This window comes from Xiphophorus hellerii, chromosome 6, assembly GCF_003331165.1.
Source record: "Xiphophorus hellerii strain 12219 chromosome 6, Xiphophorus_hellerii-4.1, whole genome shotgun sequence".
In the NCBI taxonomy this organism is placed as follows: Eukaryota; Metazoa; Chordata; class Actinopteri; order Cyprinodontiformes; family Poeciliidae; genus Xiphophorus; species Xiphophorus hellerii.
In genome coordinates this window covers 23,499,960-23,520,201 of record NC_045677.1, presented here as the reverse complement: position 1 = coordinate 23,520,201, position 20,242 = coordinate 23,499,960, and the positions used below count along the sequence as shown (strand labels likewise).

Below are 20,242 nucleotides of genomic sequence, written 5' to 3'. Positions count from 1 at the left end.
AAAACAATTTCATACAAATAAATATATTGTTATATCCATTTTATAAAAATTCCTAAATATTGAAATTGATTGAATATGCCATTTACAAAATTATGTATTTAATAAATATTTGATTTATTAAATATTTATAAACAACTATTAATTTATTAAGTTAGGGACAATAATAATAATAATAATAATAGGGACAGACACAATAACATAGACAAACTGTATCGTGGCGCTAACAGCTTGTGCTAATTTGCAGCACTTGTCCCTCGATGGGCTCTTATAAACACTATACCTAATATATAATTAAGAAATAGAATAGCAATAAGAAAATAAAATGATGAAAGGTGACATTAATCTGTAAAATAGGACAGCATTAAATACTAAAAACCTAACAAATATTTTGCATACTATTTTATAGTCTATAATAATTTCTAGTCAAATGACATATTGGCAACATTTAAAAACAAGTAGTGACTACATTTGTCTTAAAATAAATAAGAAAATGTCTTATTTTAAGATTATGCATTACTGTATTTTAATAAAAATATATTTTAGCAATACCTGTACAATATTAATTATTTTACTTTTTCAAAAGCCTATTTTTCTTATTAATTTCTAACGTCTAACTGTTTTTGCTCTCCAAGCACGAAGAATACTTGACAGATTGATGTATTCTCTATTTGGGCTGCAGACACAGAGCGGCCGACAGGTGGAGCCAAAGAGACAATTTTCAAGTCAAATAAAAATGATTACAGTATCAATACCTACTAATGTCTCTCAGAAAAAAAAGACTTTCCACAATTGAAAGACTGAAGGTTTGCTGCCCGCAAAATAAAGAAAAATATGATATTTATGAATCCTCATTAAAGGCAAACAAACATGATCAGGTTTTAATAAAAAAATAAAATAAAATACACAATGTGGTACTTGTTTAATCATTCTACCTTTAAAGGTCCACAATTATTTCAATCCTCAAAGGAAATAAGTGATAGAGAGCAGAAGGTTTGCATGCTCAGCATGAATCCTTTAAATGACCGCCTGTTAAAATCGCATTATGCTTAATGCAACATAAAGGACCGGGTGCGTTATTATAGAAAATAATCAGCACTTAGCAGCGTTATCACATCACTAGAGGAGCCTGAACATTTCTGCATCCAGGAAAGCAAAAATGCTTGTGATTTAAATGACTGAAGATTAAATCTGCGTTAGCCCCCGAATAAAGCCTGGAGAGGGAGAGAAAAGAGAAACTACTTAAAGCAAATTGAGCTCCAAAAATAGATGGTGAGAGCAAAAAGTTGGTTTAAAATTCACTTATTTGATGTGAAGCAAAGTTTATTCTAGATTTTATTTGTTGCTTTTACTATTTTGAGTCATTTCTGTTTGGAAATCTACATATTTATCTGTTCTGTGTTTCCTTTTGTTTAGTTCCTGTTTTACTTTTTCAGAAATATTCTTATTTGTATTTTACCAGTCCTTCATAATCCACAGCAAAATATGCATATTGTACCTGAATTACAAATTTTAAAAAAGAATCTTAATGCAACAAAAACAAGCCTTCAAAAGAATAAAGGGGATTATTCTGAGTGTGAATGACTCAACTTTCATTAGTGAAGCAGTGACATATGGAGCACTGATCTTGCCAACACTGACAATTAAACAAATAAATAAACATGAGAGTAAATAACTATTAAAATATCCATTTTAAAAAATATGTGTATTTAAAAACTTTCTTTCCTCATACATTTAATTATTCTTCCATGATTTACTGTCAGTTTTGGAAGGAATAGTCCTCCATATAAGACGCTCAAGAGGTTTGGTTTGCACTTAAGAGGATAAAAAGAGCTTTCTGAGAGAGACTGAGGTCATTCACAACAGAGAAAACTTTTATTATTGAAGCAGTGAGATGTTCGTATGGAGGACTGATATGTCAAAAGTAAAAATAAATGAATGTGGAAATAAATAATTAAAACATATACTTATTTCAAAAAATATATATTTATAAACAATTTTATTTTCTCATACATTTAATTATTCCTCCCTTATTTTTTTCTTGTCAATTTTGACAGGATAAGTCTTCCATACAAGATGCCCTGATGCTCATTAGAATAAAAAGAGCTCTCTGAGGGAAGCAGAGGTTTTATTGACTTCATAAAATCATAAACATAAATTATTCACAACAGAGCAAAATTTTATTCCTGGAGCAGTGAGATGTTGTATGGAGGACTGATATGTCAAAAATGAAAATACATCAATGTGGAAATAAATAATTTAAACATATACATAGTTATTCCCAAGTATATTTATTGATAAACAATTTTATTTCCCCATACATTTAATTATTCCTCCTTCATTTAGTTATTGTCCCTCCATACAAGAATCTCCAAGACGTAAGATGTGTATTTGAGGGAATAAAAGGAGCTTTCTGAGGGCGGCCAAGGTTTTATCAACTTTATAGAAACATAAACAGTCATTCACAAAAGAAAAATCACTGAACAATAACTCTGAGCATCAGAAAAGTCTGACGCATGTGTAACTGAGAAGAGGGCGGCTGAATGTTCCCAGAAGGAGTCGATGACCTCAGATTATTTACTTCCCTACTTTTAAACCTGCACTGAACTGAACTCCTGAGACATTTCACTCAAATCTTAAGCTGAAACGACCTCCAACCACGTATCGTGTTTTCTTTGAGGGCGGCTGTTCTGTCCTGAGAAGTGCAGTTAAACCCCATCAAACTTTGACCTGCGGACGCCGTTAAAAGCTGCACTCCATCGTTGCTTTGGCGCTTCTTCAAAAGCAGAAACGATTCTCAATTATGCAGGAAAGACGGTCAGCCGGTGGGGCTGTAAATATTTTAAGAACATAATGCGGCGTTACAAGCAATCCGTCAACATGCAAGTCGTTTTTGATCAAACCAACATCCGCATGAGCTTCTTCCTGCTTTCTGAAGAGGCGATAAAAGGATGAACACACGTCAGCCGTCGTTTCAGGGGAAGCATTACCCCCAACAATTTGGAAGAATTAAACAGCTGAGAGACACAAACAAAGGGAGCAACCGTACAGCTGAGTTATTATGGAAAATAAATTAAATTCTGTGATTATCATTTATTGACCCACATGCAGAAATCACTCAGACAAAACCAGATTTATTTACAGTTTTATGAGTGCAAATACATATTAAAAAAGGACAATATTTTTGTCAGTTATTTAAGAAAGTGAAACTTAAATATTAAATAGACTCACCACACAGGTAGTGGAATATTTCCAGACTATATTTCTAGTAATTTAGCTGATTATGGCTTACAGAAAATATAAAAATTGGAGTATTATGTAACTGTAAATAAGAAAGGATGTTTTAAACTGGAAGATATGCTCATTTGCTTTAAAATGTATTTACTTCTGGGTAATTATACTGGTTATGCAGAGTTAGACCAGCACAAGTACGTCTAAAAAAATTAAAATATCATAAAAAAGTTAAACATTTCATTTCTGAAAGTGAAACTTTTACTTTACAGAGACTCACTACACACAGAGCGAAATAATTCAAGTCTATAATTTTAGTAATTTTGATGATTATAGCTTACAGATAATGAAAAGATAAAATTAAATGTCTTTGAAAATTAGAATATTATGTAACTTCACTAAAAATGGTGTTTTAAGTGGAACGTCAGGCTTCTGAGGTTCTGTAGTTGGAAAATTAAATCAGCATCTATATACATCCTGTCAGCTAAACATGAAGGGCTTTAAAATTTCATGGTAGATTATTTACCACAAGGTGAATATATTGGTAAATTCCTGGTTTTCAGTTGGAACAGTGCAAATGCATCTCAAAAATCAAAATATCACGAAAGAGCTCAATATTTTATGTCAGAAAGTGAAGCTGATATATTATATAGTCTCACTACACACAATTTTGATGATTGTTGGCTCACAGAAAACCTTGAGTCTCAGAAAATTAAACTATTACGTCACTTCTTGTTTTGACATGTCAAAGGTCAGACAGCACAAATACAAGTGATTCAGTTTTACTCTGAAAGTAACGTTTTACAGTTACGAGGTTGGGGTTTCATTTTCAAGCCAAATCACCTGAAAATGTTTTACAACATGAAAAACAACCTAAAGCACAGAACAAAACCCTCCATAAAAATATGATTCAGTAAAGTTTGTGAGAGAAATGTCACTGGAACCATTTCAACTGGATCGTTAATCTGGTTGTTTTTATGATATTTCCTAAATTAAGCTACAGGTGGTTCTGGAGCAGCCTGACCCGGGGCTCCATCTGACCCGGAGGTTTTGTCGATACGTTCCCTCTCAAGGATTGGATGAATAATGAATGATGAAAGACAAGATGTTACTTAAGATCTGGACTTCAAACAGCTCCAGCCAATCGCCGGCTGACATGTTTTGGGGCAGCGTTATTGATCGCCTCCGGCTCCAGCTGCTCCCACATTGACCTTAAAAAAAAAAAGTCCAGCTGGCCTGGATCGCCGGGGAAAAGTGCAGCTTCAGTCCAGAGGTTTTTAACTGTTTACTTTTCTTATTTCTGTAAAGCGAATCATCGCTGTGGTGATTCATCACATCATGAGTTGGACCTTTGCTGCTGTGAGTTTCCTTTTTCAGAAGCGCAGGGAGGTTCGCCGGGATCGTTTTGGGTTACTCCCTTCTCCTCTCCTCCTGCGCTGCAGAGAAAAACAACTTCCTTCTCAGAGGAATCAGTGTAACGATTTAATCGCTTACTTCTTCCTCATGTGCACAGATTAAAAAGAATTAAGCAAACGCTGAAAACTTATGTATTCATTTTTTTTAGTGTGAATTGATTTTCTTGATCAAAATAATTTGCAAGAATCAAATAGACAAATAAAATACTTCACTGTCAGAAGAAGTTTGAAATGAAGAGGAAAGTTTGTCTAAAAATAATCTCCAGTAAACACCGAATGAGTCAGCACAAACTTTCTCAATACACTGGAGCTCTTTAAGACAACTTTAATTAAATTTTTAATGTTGGAGTTTATTTATAACGCAAACCTAGAAGAAAAACATCACGAGTTTAGATATTTTTACATGTTTACTACTGAATCTCACCGTGTGACACGTAACGAGACATGTTGCCGATGACAGGAAACACATCCACAGCGGGAAGCGGCATCCTTTGCTGAAACGTTTCTGTCCTGATGAGGGTTTTTCCTGGTGACAGCGGCCGGGTCCGCAGGGAAAACGGCTTTCTGAACACAGTTAGAGGATGTGAGCAATGGGATGAAAAGTTCAGACAGGAAAACGACCATCTTTTCCTTTTCCTGCTCCAGCTGACTCAGGATGTTTGAAGGTCGTGTGCTGCAGCTTCTGTGGCTCGATACTGATCACAAAAAGCTCGAAATCCATAACTAGATCTTTAAAAAATCTTTCTCCAAGCAAACTTTGTGATCTTTTAATATCGTTTTTTTTTCTGATCATTTTTCAAGGCTTTTCTTTAGATTTTTACCTTTTTTTTAAAATTTATTTTCGAATCAAGTTGATGGCGTACTAGGACCAGTGTAGATGGAAAGAAAATAGTAAATTTCCACCAAAATATTCAGAAGATTTGAGATTGATTTCAGAAATTTTCTGGATAAAATAAGGACAAATTTATCCAGAAAATTTCTGAGTTTTTGTGAGAGAAAAATTCAGAAATGTTTCATGAGATCTGAAATTTTTCAGAAAAAAAAAAAGTTCTGACTTTGAAGTTAAAAATTTGCTAAAAAAAAAAAGTTTTTAGATTAATCTCAGAAATGTTCTACAAAGATACATGGAAATTTCTGAATTTCAAAAGTTAAACATTTTTTGACTTGGAAATTTTCTGAATCTCAAAATTTTAAAAAATCAACTTTGGAAATTCAGGAATGTCCAAATTTTTGCTAGAAAATTTCTAAGCTTAATCTAATTGTTTCTGAGTTTTCCTCTAGCAAATTTAAACTTTTCAGACTTTTCAGATTTTGTTTTTTGAGTTTTTTCCAGAAAATTTGACATTTGAAGCTCAGAAATTTCAGAGTTTTTTCTGTGAAATTTCTTAGAGTATTCTTAGAATTTAGATTTTTTTTTGGCAGAAATTTGCTCCGCATTTTTTCCTACATAATTAGCTCTAATACGCCGTTGTAAATAAGGTTTATGGATTTTTCTTCATCTCTTTATGTCTTGACAATTACATTAAATAAGCAAGGGTTTGCCTGATGAAGTTTTTCCCCTCCTTGTAGATGTAAAGGCAATGTGGAGAGACTCAATAGCATTGATTTACTCATGTACCAAATGATAGCCTGAGCCAGCTAAGGGAACCTCAGAAGGTTGTGATGTTGTTATATTTTTGAAGGGAACTCCAGAACTGGAAATAAAACACCCTGTAGGGGGAGGGCAGCCCTGTCAGAGAGGAAAAAGCAGGTAAATTATTTTCTGCGTTGTGAAAGGAAACATCTGCATTCACCACAATACACATCCTCCTCTGCAGGTCATAACTTGCATCACAGTGATGCAGTTTAGCTTATATTCTTCCAGTTTACTGAGTGAATTAGTGGCCATAAAAAGGACGAGAACAAAGGAAGATTAGAGCAGTTTAACTTATGAAACGTGTCTGTCACCAGGCCATGAACTGGGTGTGTTTTTGACTGATTCAACTGAGTCAGACTTACAGTTCTCTGAAAAAGTTTTCAGACTCCTTGTGTTTATACTCTGTGGTACAGTTCACTGCAAAAACATCAACTTTAACCAAGTGCTTTTGGTCTTGTTTCTATTGCAAATATTTTAGTAAACTTGAAATAAGACAAAACTAACTTATAAGTAACTTTTCAGGAAGATACAGGAGCTTGTTTTAAGTAAATAATTCCTTACTATTTATGAAAAAGTACTAGTTCTATTGGCAGATTATTTCACTTATAACCAGATTTGATAACATTGATTACAGCAGCATTGTCTTTACAGGTCAGGATACGCTGATCCAGAACGCTGGTGCTGGAGTTCTGACTAAAACCAGGTAGATAGAGCTCATCAGTCAGTTCTTAGGTCCTTCACTGCTGCTGGTGTCCTGACTAAAACCAGGTAGATAGAGCTCATCAGCCAGTTCTAAGGTCCTTCACTGCTGCTGGTGTCCTGACTAAAACCAGGTAGATAGAGCTCATCAGCCAGTTCTAAGGTGCTTCACTGGCTCCCTGTAGCTCAGAGAATAGAGTTTAAAATGCTGCTGTTAGTTTATAAATCACTGAAAGGTTTAGCACCACAATACAGTACAGATCTACTGGTGTTGTATAAACCTTCCGGAACCTCTCAGGTCTCCTGGTTCTGGTATTGGTCTGCATCCCCAGAGCCAGAACCAAACATGGAGAAGCAGCGGCATTCAGTTTTTATCCTCCTAATCTAGAACAAACTTCCAGAGAACTGAAAATCTGCCAAAACACTGAGTTCCTTTTAGTCAAGGCTGAAGAGTTGCTTAATAACCTGGAAACGGATTAATTCAAGTCTTCGCTCCCATATTTGATGTTGATTACTCTTTTTGATGATGGTAATTATGTTTTTATCGTTTAAAGCCCTTTGAGTTGGCTTGTTGCTGACGTGATACACAAATAAACTTGACTTGACTTCTTCTCTGATTAATATTCTCCTCCCCCGGCTGTTTGTTTACGTAGACGGCCGTATCCTGGCGGGTCAGGTGGTGGATTGAACTCTGACCTGTCAGACGTCCAAAGCTTGGGATATTGTTTTTGAACCAAACTCCACTCTAAACATCTCCACAACTTTAAACCGGGCCGATCTCAATGATGCTGTTTGTAATGTTCTCTAACAAATTTCAGAACAGCTGCATTTATTTTATAATAACACAAATATTGTCTCTATTAACCCAATATTTGACTTCTGGAGGCATTTAGTTTCATGAGGTATCAGAATAAAGGGAACTGAATACTTATTTATTACACACTTTTTAAAAATTTTATTTGTAAAATATGTTTTTTTGAAAGTTTGTGGTTTAATGTGACAAAATGTGGAAAAAAATCCAATCCCTATATGCCAATAGTCTGTCTTTTAATGCTAAAGACTTTTTTTTATTTAACCAGGCAAGTTGGTTGAGAAAAAACTCTCATTTTCAACAACCATCTGTTTAAAAAAACATTAAAACATTACACAATATCACAATATCAATAAAACAAATACACATTTTCATGCTGACTAAACGTGCTATGTTGATTATAAGTCAACAATTTTTATAAATTAGGTAACTTAATTACTTAACAGTTAATTATAAGTCAACAGTTTGTACATTTGGTAAATTAAAAACTTGGATAATTCAGTTATATCTACATATTTATGTTGAAATATTCCATCTTTCTCTGTGTTTTTTGCTGATTGTGCAGAAATTTCCCCATTATGAGACAATAAAGGATCATTCCTTTATTCTATTCTATTCTCTTGTTTTCTATTGTCTTGTTTTCTATTCTATTCTATTCTATTCTATTCGATTCTCTGTCCTGCTTTGTGAAATTTGGTTTCCCACCAGTAGACGTCGCTGTTTCTCTTTAAAAACATGTAAAATTTAATTATAATCAACATCTCATAAAGTGAACGTTCTCATTTGATGTTCATTGAATTAAAAAACTGGTATAACTATATAAAAGCATAATAAAGTTATAAACCATAGATCACGTTGTTGTTTCTCTGCTGTTGCCTTTATTTTTCTTATTTCGTTTTTTGCTCATGTTCTGGTCCCACCTCTTGGGTCCAATTATCTCAGGGGGCGGGGCATACTTCCAGGCGCTCACTTCTGATTGGCTGACGTGGCTGTCCCTCTCTGGCTCGTCCTGTATCCTCTTGTTGGACAACAGAGTCAACAGCAGAAGTCAGAAAGTCAAATTCGTATAAGTGAGGAGGGGGGGAGGACTCCAGACACAAACGTGGACTTACCCGCTGTCTCTGCGTCTCATCCCAGCCATCCAGAACCGGGGAGTGAAAACAACGCTGGTTAGTAGTTTCTGCGGGGTCTAGCTGAAGTTTTTTTTTGCGGTTCTAAAGGAGGTTAATTGGACTTGCGGACTTGTTGGCTCCTCTCTCCGGTTGTTTGGCGCGCCGTTGCAGCGCAGCTCGTCTGCGCACCTGAATCCGCCACCATGACCTCAGCGCATCTCCGCTTCTGAAAAACTACCATGCTGGCCTCGGTAAGGGGCGACACCCCCTGCTGTGGCGACCCACGGTGAGTGCGCTCGTTCCCCGCCTGTGGAATGGCCGGAGTCCAGGTGTCTGCAGCAGCGGAGAGCCGATGTGGCCGCCCGCAGGAGCCAGCCGGGATCTGAGAGAGCGCACCAGACTGGGATGCGAGAAGAGAGAGCCTGAGCACAGAGGGACGAACTCCGGCTTGTTTTACCTGGACCTGGGCCGCCCGGAGCCATGGCCTCTCAGATGGTGTGCGGACTGATCTTTAGGCTGCTGCTGCCCATTTGTCTCGCAGCCGGTGAGTTTAACCTCTATTGCATCACCAGAGGTGGCTGGAGTACCCAAAAGTTGTACTCGATAGAGTTGGCACTGCTTTAACAGTGCCAACTCTAAAAGCCTGTTACTCTGTTTGAATAACAGGCTTTTACTCAAACAGAAGCCAAAAAGTAACCATCCAAAAAATACTCAATTAAGAGAAAAAAAACGGATTTGGTAAAAAGTTTACTCAAGTACTGAGTAACTGATCAAATAATCAATCATTTAATGTTTAAAATTGATCTCTAATGTGAAATTAAGAGGTATTTTAAGGATGAAAATCCTAATAATTCATATAAGTAACAGAAAATAACAAAATCAGTCAAAAGAAAAATTTCCAAATCAGTTTCTTTCAATAAAAAACTTATGAAACTTTAACAAAAACTGCAGGTGTGTGTCTGAGTCTGGTGAGTTTTTGGTTAAAACATGTTTGTTCTTCATTCAGTGGGAAGAAAATCCAGAAATGTTACTAAAGTAAGAGCAGAAATACTTCATAAGTTAATCAAGTATGTAATTGAATAAATGTAACTGGTTACTACCCAACTCTGAGTAAAAGTAAAAAGTAGCCATTCAAGAAATTACTCAAGAGTATCAATACTTAATTATAAAGTTACTCAAAGAAAAATAAAAAGTACAGCATAGTAAAAATACTAAATGTAAAAGTAAACTTTTTTCAAAAAAGTTACTTAAGTAAATGTAAATAGTTACTACCCAACTCTGAATAAAAGTAAAAAGTATCTGTCCAAGAAATTACTCGAGTAAGAGAAAAAAAGTATTTGGTAAAAAGGCGACTCGAGTACTGAGTATTTGATCAAATGATCAATCATTTAATATTTAAAAAGTACATAATCAGATGGACCAAAATATTAATTGAAATGGAAATTTTGGTATACTAAAGATCAAACTGAAAGTAATTCATATAAACATCATTGTAAAATAACAAAATCAACAAAATACTCTTTTCCAAATATATTTTTTTCATTTAAAACTTCTGAAACTTTAACCAAAACTGCAGGTGTGTGTCTGAGTCTGGTGAGTTTTTGGTTAAAACAGTTTTGTTTTTCATTCAGTGGGTAGAAAATCCAGAAATGTTACTCAACTAAGAGTAGAAATACTTTATAATAAAGTCAATCGAGTCAAAGTAAAAAGTACAGCGTAATAAAAATACTCCTAAGGTGAATGTAACTGAGTAAATGGTCCGATGTCATTAGAAATATGAATGGACTCAAGATGCTGCCACTACTTATATTGTGCTTTCATAGCAGCCAAGCTTTGTTATGAAAGTTATTCTAATGCATAAATATGGTCGACTGGTGGAAAAGCAGTGAAAATTTCATATGGGTGTCCAGACTAAGCTGCTAACAATTTCAGGGGCAGATGGCAAATAAATAAATAAATAAATAAATAAATAAAAATTAAATATTGAAGACATGCATCTCTGTCTTCAAACAAGATGTAAAACCGAATAATTGAATACATAAATTTATAGAATTGAAATAGAAATATATTTAAAGACATTTATAAATAATGTTTTAATGTTAATTTTATTAATTTATTTATTTTTTGTTTTTCTGTGGTGCCCAACATTTTTCCAGACGGGGCCATGGCCCTCCCATGCCCTCCTCTTGGAGACGCCACTGTGTAAAACAGAAAAAAGTTTGGGAGTAAAAGAGAAATACTGTGGCTTTTCTAAGAAATTTGTGTGTTAAATCACTGGCTTCAAGTTTAAGTGAGTTGTTGCACTGAGTGCAACAGGATCTTCCTCTGAAACCAAATTCTCACTTAAAGTTGAAATAGGAAGTTTATTGGGCTGATGACATCCCAGTTTGCAGCTTTTCCTAAATGTTGCATTTTCAAACAAAGCTGCCTTCACAGTAACGTATAATCTGTAGTCTATTTATTTTCTGAGCAGTTAAACTTGTCTGGAATTTTTTATAGCAGATTTTTAGGCACTTTATTGTTTAAGTCGCAACAATTTGTTGAAATTTGATCAGAAATTTTACAGGGCCACTGAAAATATATCCCTGGGCGGTTGGTCCCAGTAAAATGGCTCTGGCAATGCTGGTTATGAAACCTTTAAAGACTAAATAAACTGCTGTTAAACCAACAGCAGTTGGTATTTTACAGTTTTCTCACTCGATTCAGAGACTGGTTCAGTGTTTTGCTGTGGTCTTATGGGAGCCTCTGTGGGTTTTACCAATGAACGTTTCAAGAAAATCATCAAAAATACATAAAGCTAACGTTAAAACAAGGCTCCTGGACCGAATCTGTTAATTTTGTACATCCAAATATTTTAAAGTAATTTATTTACTTTAATTACGATGTCACCGGGTGTCTGAACCCATCCAAGCACTGAACAGATGCTTAGGACAGATAAATGTGTGGATGTGCCAAAACTTTCTCCAGCTGAACAGAAACAAAACCAAAGTTATTATTTTAGAAGAGGAACGATCAAGAATAAGCAGCTTCAGTTATTACAGCTTGAAACTAGTGATCTGACCTGACCCTTCAGAGTCACATAAAGACGGTTGCAAAGTCGGCCTTCTATCACCTGAAGAACATCTCCAGGATTAGAGGACTAATGTCTCAGCAAGATCTAGAGAAACTCATCTATGAGTTTATCTTCAGTTGCATCAATTACAGCAACAGTGTCTTCACAGGTCGGCCTAAGCTGATCCAGAACGCTGCTGCTGGTGTTCGGTAAACACAGTCCAGTGGGTTTTCCTTACAAAACGGGCTTCTTAGTTGCTGAGTACATGAAATATCACGAATTTGCTCATTAATTTAGCATCTCAGTTGCATCTGTTCTCGCTCTGTGAGGCATCACCGCGGGTCTCTCTGGATATATGAGTGCAGTAAGTTCAGTTTTTAAGAGCGTTCTTTCAGTTTGACCTCAGGATGCTGGAGGGTCATCTCTCATAATCGCCCCCCGCCAAAACAGACTGCGCAGCCACAAAAACCAGCGGCTCTCGCATGCAGACGCTCACTTCAACCTTCACCTGGAAGAAAGAGAAAGAAAGAAAAACGCATCTGAGCGTAGATGGTTGCACAATCCTACAGAACTCAGCTAGAACCGCCTCATTTAAGTAAAAAATCTCACTACATTGTTTTGTAGCAATAGGTTTTGCACAAAATTAATGACGGCTGTCAGATGCTGCTGACTTATTCTGCTGTTCTAAAAGCCAAAGGGATTTCTGTAATTTGTCAAAGTGGTTTTGTTGGTTAGCTTCTCATTGCTGTTGTTAGTATTTAAGCAGCTGACAGTGTTTCTGTTATTAATTAACATTTACAAGACACTGACAGTGTTTTCACTGCTGTTTCACATTCCCCTGGTTTACTGTACAGGAGTCTGCTTTATTATCTAATAAGTTTGTTACTGTTGCTACTATTGAATCTTTCTGCCTGATTCACTCTTTTGCTATGCAGACGTGGACGATGATTCACTCTGGTCGCTTTTTTATTTTCCTGGGCTTGTAGTTGTTCAAACAAGGATTTAAAGTTTATACAGAGGCAACAAAATTGTTTCTGAAGATGTGTAAAACTCCTGGAAGGTTGCCAGGTTTGTGCTTGTGAAAAGATGTAGAGACACCTTAATCTTTTGTCTAAAAGTGAGCATGTGGTTAATAAGTGAAAGGTGAAAAGATGTCTGTACAAAAATGTCTGGTAATGAATTTGGACGCTAAAAAGCTAAATAAAGACAGCTTAAACAGCCATTCAGAGGACCAGTTGGGCAATAAATCAGTAACGATATATATGGTGATAGTGATCAATATCATAGTTAATACATCTGATAGAATATTCAATAATATCACTGAACTCCAATCCAGAACCGCACAGCACTCTGGGAGATGTAGGCAGAGGAAAAGCTTTAGATGCTCAACCTTTCATGGCTAGCTAAGCAAGGTTGGTTGCATCTACTGACTCGCTCACTCTTTGGTTACCTAGCAACCCCCTCACTCTTTGGTTACCTAGCAACCCCCTCACTCTTTGGTTACCTAGCAACCCCCTCACTCTTTGGTTACCTAGCAACTCCATGTAGAGTAACTGACACAGCAGCAGTTTAAAGTTTCTCCACTGTAGCTTAGAAATAAAAAACAACAGCATGGAGTGAAAACTGAGTCAAGGTCACGTCACCAATTTGGCAACATTTCAGATATTTAAAGCAAAAAAACCCTAATCAATAATTATTGATATTGACTGATTAAAACCCTTATTTTGTTGCCCTGTTCAGAAGATGACCATGAAGTGTTCGGATGGGACTGAGGCGGACATGAAGGAAGGTTGATTTTGTTTGTTCAACCATTTCTCTGTTGATTTGGCAAAATGTTTTTTGAACATTTATGAACATTATTAACTTTTGGCACCATTCTCAGCTGTGTGTTTTGGAGATTGAACAAGTTGTTTTGAGAAATGCACCAGAGCGACTGAGAAAAACTGAAAACCAACTCTGATGCCTAACCCTAATTTTACCCCTAACTTAACCACAGCCTGCAATGATAAAACGTCAAATTATACATTTTCTTATCATAATGTGCCCAGTTGTGAACCGAAACCAGACTTGGACAGGTTTAAAATTCCCCATTAACCTCAAAGGGAAACTAAATGTTGCTGTAACTCATATTCAGATGGCTGCTGGCAGGAAGGATCTCCAGTAGCAGTCTGTATTACAGCGGCTCTGTAGAAGCCTCTAGCTGAAAACAGTGTTGCTGTAAAGCCGTTTCATAAAGAGGATGCTCAGGATTGTCCATAATTCTCTTAATTTTGAATGACAGAAAATTAAAGAAATTGAATAGTGTCAATTTCTTGAACTGGAAAGGTTTTCGGAAAGTCATGAAATTATGACACATTTTTCTATTTTTTAATGTTTGTTGAATAGATGTAATGTCTTCTTATGCAATCACTTTTATCGTTGTTGCTGTGCAGCATTTCGGTGCAACATGTTTTATATCAACTTTGATGTAAATAAATTTGACACTGACATTGCCATAGTAGTTAAAACTAGACTTGTCATGAAAACAAATTTTGCTGGACTATAAATTACCCCCCAAATTTTTGCGATTAACAATAATATTGTTGTTTTGAGACCATTTTCAAGCAAAATAACACAAGTTCACTCTTTCAAATACCATTAAACTCTAAATTTGTAAAGAACACTTAACACTGAAACTGGAAGACATTTTAAATATTGAAAATAAAACAACCAAAATCAATAAATACAGTGGAAATAATAAGGAATTACTATTGAAACCATAAATTAAATGAATTATGATGACCTTCAGAATGGAAATGATCAATATTGCTTTCATTTATGAAGGAACTAATTGGTTATTGTGACAGGCTTGGCTATATCAGTGGTTCACAAATGGGCTTGAATTTAACATTTTAAATGTTAAATCCGTGATTCTGCTACTGCAGTAAAAAAAACATATTACGCGTTTTCTGCGGGTGCCAAGCAGTTGGTACGGTAGCTTCTGAGTAAACTTAAATGCAGTTTACTTACTGCTGTAATCCTGCGGTAGGCCACAAGTGAAGAATGATTAGCGCCGAACTGCCACTGAGGTTCCAGCGCGGTGTCTGTGCACCGCCGCCGGGGCACTTTTAAAGCTAACAGCATGCTTTCTATAGATAAGGCCCACTCAGTGGAACCGTAATGCATCGTTTGACAGGCTGACGTGCCCTTTATTTCCAAAAGCAATTGTGGGTCCATGCGTTGTCTCCATTAATTCGTGGAAAGTCGTTTTAACAGTATGAATTAATAATGCGGTTGTTAGGGAGAGAAGAATTGCCTTTCCCCTTTATCGTAAACATACCTTTAATATTTTATGGGTTTTTTTCTTCAAAGTGCCAATGAGCTCTTGTCATGCTCTGCAGCTGTGAGCCGGCCACTGACAGGACGATGGAAATGTCATGAAAGAGCTAAAAGAGGAAGAGCTTCTTCCTAATCTGACGAAGCAGATTAAGATTGAAATGAAAGCTTTTGCAAACACAAAACCTTACCAATTATTTTTGGTGAAGCTTATAGTGCAAGTATCATGGTACACTTGAAATAAAACTAACTCGCAAAAAACTTTGTATAAGCAATTAACGCCTTAATAATAATTACAAAAAGTACTAGTTCTTATAACAAAACATTTTTCCCACATTATAAATGAAATAATTGGCCAGTGGAACTGGTACTTTTTCATCAATATTAAGGAATTATTGGCTTAAAATTAGCTGCTATGCCTTCCTGAAAAGTTACTTGTAAGTTAGTTTTGTCTTATTTCAAGTTTATAAAGAAACCAGACTGAGGCTGCAACTGACGATTATTTTAGTAATCAATGTTTCAGTCAGCTATCCTGACGATTAATCGATTTAATCGGATAAAAAATTGACACATTCTACAGATTTTTCATTTAATTACTCAAACCTTTTTATACGTGATTAGAAATGCATCAAAACTTTTTTTTTCACAAAGAAAATAATCATTTTATTGCCTACAATTCAATAACATAGCATTCCTTTTGCATGTTTGAAACAGGTTAAGGTAAATCTATGGCATTTGTGGAGTTTAGGGTAAAACAACGTTTTGGTTTACTTACTGCTCTGAATATGTTGTTGTATTTTTTTTTTTTAGCTTTTTTTGAGTCTGTAGCAGTTAATCGATTACTAAGTTAGCGAACGATTATTTCAAAAATCGATTAATCACAATTAATCATTTAAGCTCTCAGCGAGACCAAAAATGCTTTTTGTGTTTTTGCAGTGAACTATGTTGTAAAAATGATTTATTCTCCTTTCTGTGCTACATAAATAAACAAAAGAAAACTCCAGCAGCTGTTATGTGGCTTCAGACACCTTCATTACCGTCTCTGTATACGTTGATGTGTGCAGCGTATGTTGCAAACTGCTGCTTTTCAGCCGCTAGTGACTGAGCTGTCTGCTGACGTTACAGAGTCGGTGTTTCGTGTCGGCTGTCTGACAGCGCCTCCATTGAAACTGCGCCGCTGTTGTGTACACAATCGCCTCGGCCAGCACACACACACACACTCTGACTCACAATTACAGTTTTCCTGATCAAACAGGCCGCTGTTTATGTGTTTACCGGCAGAGTTCGGGAGTGCAAAGCGTAATTGTGAGCGTTCGCTTTCCCAAACGTCTCATCTGAGGCTGGAACGTGTCTTCAAACGTTCAGGAGAAAACTCAACAAAACGGATAAAGAGAATGCAGAAAGCAGTGATAGAGATGAAGTGGGATTCATCAAACAGGAGAAAAGGTGCTTGAGAAAAAGAAGTTTGAATTTAAGTCTTCTGAAACGTCTTTAATTACAGCAGTCACACAGAATTAATTTAATCGTTATGGTTTTTCCAGCAAGGCACAGATTAGGTTTTCATCATGTGATATTTTATTGCTTACTGTAAATTTTTAACTTTGTGAATAGTAGGGTTTTCCAAATTATTTATATTTTGATGTAATAAGCTGTATGGAAATGTCCGAGAAAGTCTGGAAAAGTCCAGAATTTGGTTCCAGTATTTTCCAGGTCTGGATTATTGTGAAAAAACAAAAATAAGGGTGTGAAAATATTTTTATTTCCAGACTTTATTCACATCTGTTTGACCTACTTTTCTTCTTTCTGTCCTTCCTTACCTCCTTGTGTGTCACCTTCATTTAGGACTGAACAATATGGCTGAAAAACTTATTGCGTTTCATATTAGTTCCTAACAATAATTAGGTTATTGCCATAGGACTACTAAACTACCATTCATTTTTTTTATTTTACATATTTGTATTGATATTTTTTATTAACACTTATTTATTTTCTTATTATTATTGGAGCCTTGCATTGAAATTTTGCTCAATAACACACATTCAGTGTACAATTGAATGCCAATAAAGTAGGTCCAAATCAGTCGATATTGATCATTTTTGATTAGTTTTTTTATTTAAATATGTGAAATACTGCCAAACAGTTTTCACTCCACGCCGTTGTTTTTTATTTTTTAAGACGTTATGGGGCACAGTGGCCAAAACGTAAACTGCTGCTGCTGGCAGTTACTCAGCAAGTCGTTGCTAGGCAACCGAAGAGTGAGTCGGTTAATTCCCCCAGAATGCAATGCGGGTCTGGATCAGAATTCTGTGAATATATGGAGTAATATTCTATCATCTGTATTATTACTTTATATTGATCATCTTTCTGTTGTGATATATATTGATATTGATTTATTGTCCAGCCGTACCTTTATTACCTCCTTCATTCCTTTCTTCCTCCTTTATTACCTCCTTGATTCCTTTCTTCCTCCTTTCCCTTCCTGTCTTGTACTTGACTTATCCACCTCTCCTCCACATGCCTTTCTTTATTTACTTTCTTCTTTCCTTGTGTCCCACCTCCCTTTCTTATCTCATTCATTCCTTTCTTCCTCTTGTCATCTTTTTCTTTCTTGACACCAAATGTTAGATGTTTTTCTTCTTTTGTTTCTTTTTCTTCAGTCCTTTACTGCATACATTACAAAATAAATTCTGGTTTTGGATTGGGCCAAACTCTTTGAACTTAACTTTAAAGAAAGTCACTGTCAGATCTTATGTGTGGATGAAACATTTGGTGTGGAATGCTCTTTATTACTTGGAGATTCCTGCGTTATCCCCGTACCCAGTTTACACTGGCACCGGGTCGCCTTATCTTCCAACCTTATGTTGTCTTTTTTCATGTATTTAGGCTTCTTCTCCTAACAACACTTGATCCCGACTCTAAATGCAACTCTACTTTGAATTTTTATGTGTTTAGGTTTTGTGTTTCAGTAAGAATAGCTTCAACTCCAGAGAACAAAATTCTGAATTGAATGGGATTTTTTTTTTTACTGTAATCTGATGTCTGAAAGAAACGACAGTTTATTTTCATACTCGGTGTAAAAATCCTCAGATGTTGAGTCATAGCGCGAACGGCCAAATGGTCAGGAAGGCTGCGGTCAAGTGTCTGGAAGGCCTTTAAATACAGCCCTACCATCAGAAACAATAAACAGAATGGATGCAAACATCTCTAGATTTGTAACTATAAGCAGATGGGCAGCGATGACGTTGTGTTTAATACCACATTTATTAAAAACGTGCAGGGTGGAGGACAGAAGGCTGTTGGACAAAAGAAAAAAGTTTCTCACTCCCTCCTCCAGCATTCCAGCTAGAAAATCTCGACTTCCTGCCTGTAAAAAGGATACAAAAGGAATCTGATATACAATAATCATTAAGTGGTTTCTCTGTTTGGCATATCATGCCGTCTTGCGCAACTGAAACCAATCTCGGAGATAATCTGCAGATGTTTGCGACTTACAAAAACATTGCACTCCTCCTCCTGCCATTTATCAAACTTTTGTTAGTTTTCCTCCGGCTTGTATCTGAGCGTGGAGAGAAGCAGGAGGTGCACTTACTTCGGCACCAAGGGAAAAGCCGGAGCCAAGTCAAATGTCAATGAATGGCTCCATTGACTGCGCAAAGATAAATAAAAGCACCATTTTCAGCGTTTAAGTGTAATTTTTCAGTAGTTCGGCTCGACTTCGACGATAACTCGTGCGGCCGACTTGGTTGTAAACTCCGAGCTTGTTGATATAACGGCAAAGACGAATTTCAGGAGGTCAGACTGACTGTCCACATGCTACACAGAGTCGCTGTGTGCTGCCTTCCTCACCGCCTGACCTAAAAAATGTTCAAAGGCTTGTCGCTGTTTATGCCAGATGTTCTGCTTGTTTTGAGGTTTAACCTGTAATTGAAACCATGACTTTGTGTCAGTGCGCAGCTTGAGTCATTCAGGGAGAAGAAAAAAACACTCTGTTTGTGGTGTGGTAGATTCTGCAAGTGTTAATTGACACTCAATGAGGAGATGTGAGCTGTTTAACCGGTAAAAACTTGCAGTCAGCACTGATGGGAGCTGGACTCAGGAAATGAGGTAGATTGAGAATCAATACATCAATTAATGCGTTTTAGAAGCCATGTTTGCTCTAAGGTGTTTTAACTTTCATCACAGAGACTAAAAGACGTCCTTTATGCCTCTGTTGGTACAGTATAATGTGCAGGGGTCCTAATTTAATCCAGAGCCAACATGCAACATTTGCTTTCATGCATGATTTGTTTTTGTTTTAGAAGTCAGCGCAGCGTGGCGACACCGTAAACCATTTAATCGTCACACTGTTTTATGTAGCTATTAATCGAATCGCTTGGAGAGGAAATAATCTTCTGGTATTGCCTCACTAAGCGTTTGATTCAAAAATGGGATTTTATGGGAATTAATAAAAATTTTCAGGTATAAACTCGGAATTAAAAATGTTGCACTGCAAAAACACAAAATCTTACCAAGTATTTTTGGTGTAGTTTCTAGTGCAGATATTTTAGTACACTTGAAATAAGACAAAACTAACTTAAAAGTAAAAGTAAAGGAGCTTGTTTTAAGTCAGTAATTAATTAATATTGAAGTGAAAAGTACTATTTCACTTGTAACAAAACAATTTTCCCATCTTATGAATGTAATCCTTAAGATTAAGTGACCTGTGTGTTTCAGAAAGTACATTTTGAATTCTGTGGAAGCAACTTCTACAGAAAGTTGCCTTTGAGTTGAAGAAAAAATAATCTGCAAGATCCAGGAAAGGATCTGCATTGTAAAAACACAAAATCTTACCAAGTAATTTTGGTTCATTTTCTAGTAGAAAGATCTTAGCACATTTAAAATAATGTACAAGTAGCTTTTCAGCAAGATACATGAGCCTGTTTTAAATAAATCATTTCTTAATATTGATGTAAAAGTACTAGATCCACTGGCAGA

At 36.0% G+C, this 20,242-nt stretch overlaps 1 protein-coding gene across 4 annotated transcripts in view; it reads left to right on the top strand.

Moving 5' to 3' along the window:
• Positions 1 to 8,818: 8,818 nt before the first annotated feature.
• piezo2b (piezo-type mechanosensitive ion channel component 2b) overlaps positions 8,819 to 20,242 on the top strand; it is a 126,764-nt gene continuing 115,340 nt past the window's right edge. For 3 of the 4 annotated variants that reach the window (XM_032564947.1, XM_032564945.1, XM_032564948.1), the window contains exon 1: positions 8,820 to 9,445. In XM_032564947.1, the coding sequence (XP_032420838.1) occupies positions 9,382 to 9,445 (64 nt within the window). In that variant the 5' untranslated portion in view covers positions 8,820 to 9,381. Of the gene's footprint in view, positions 9,446 to 20,242 lie in introns of all 4 variants that reach the window. The other variant, XM_032564946.1, reaches the window with a different exon arrangement.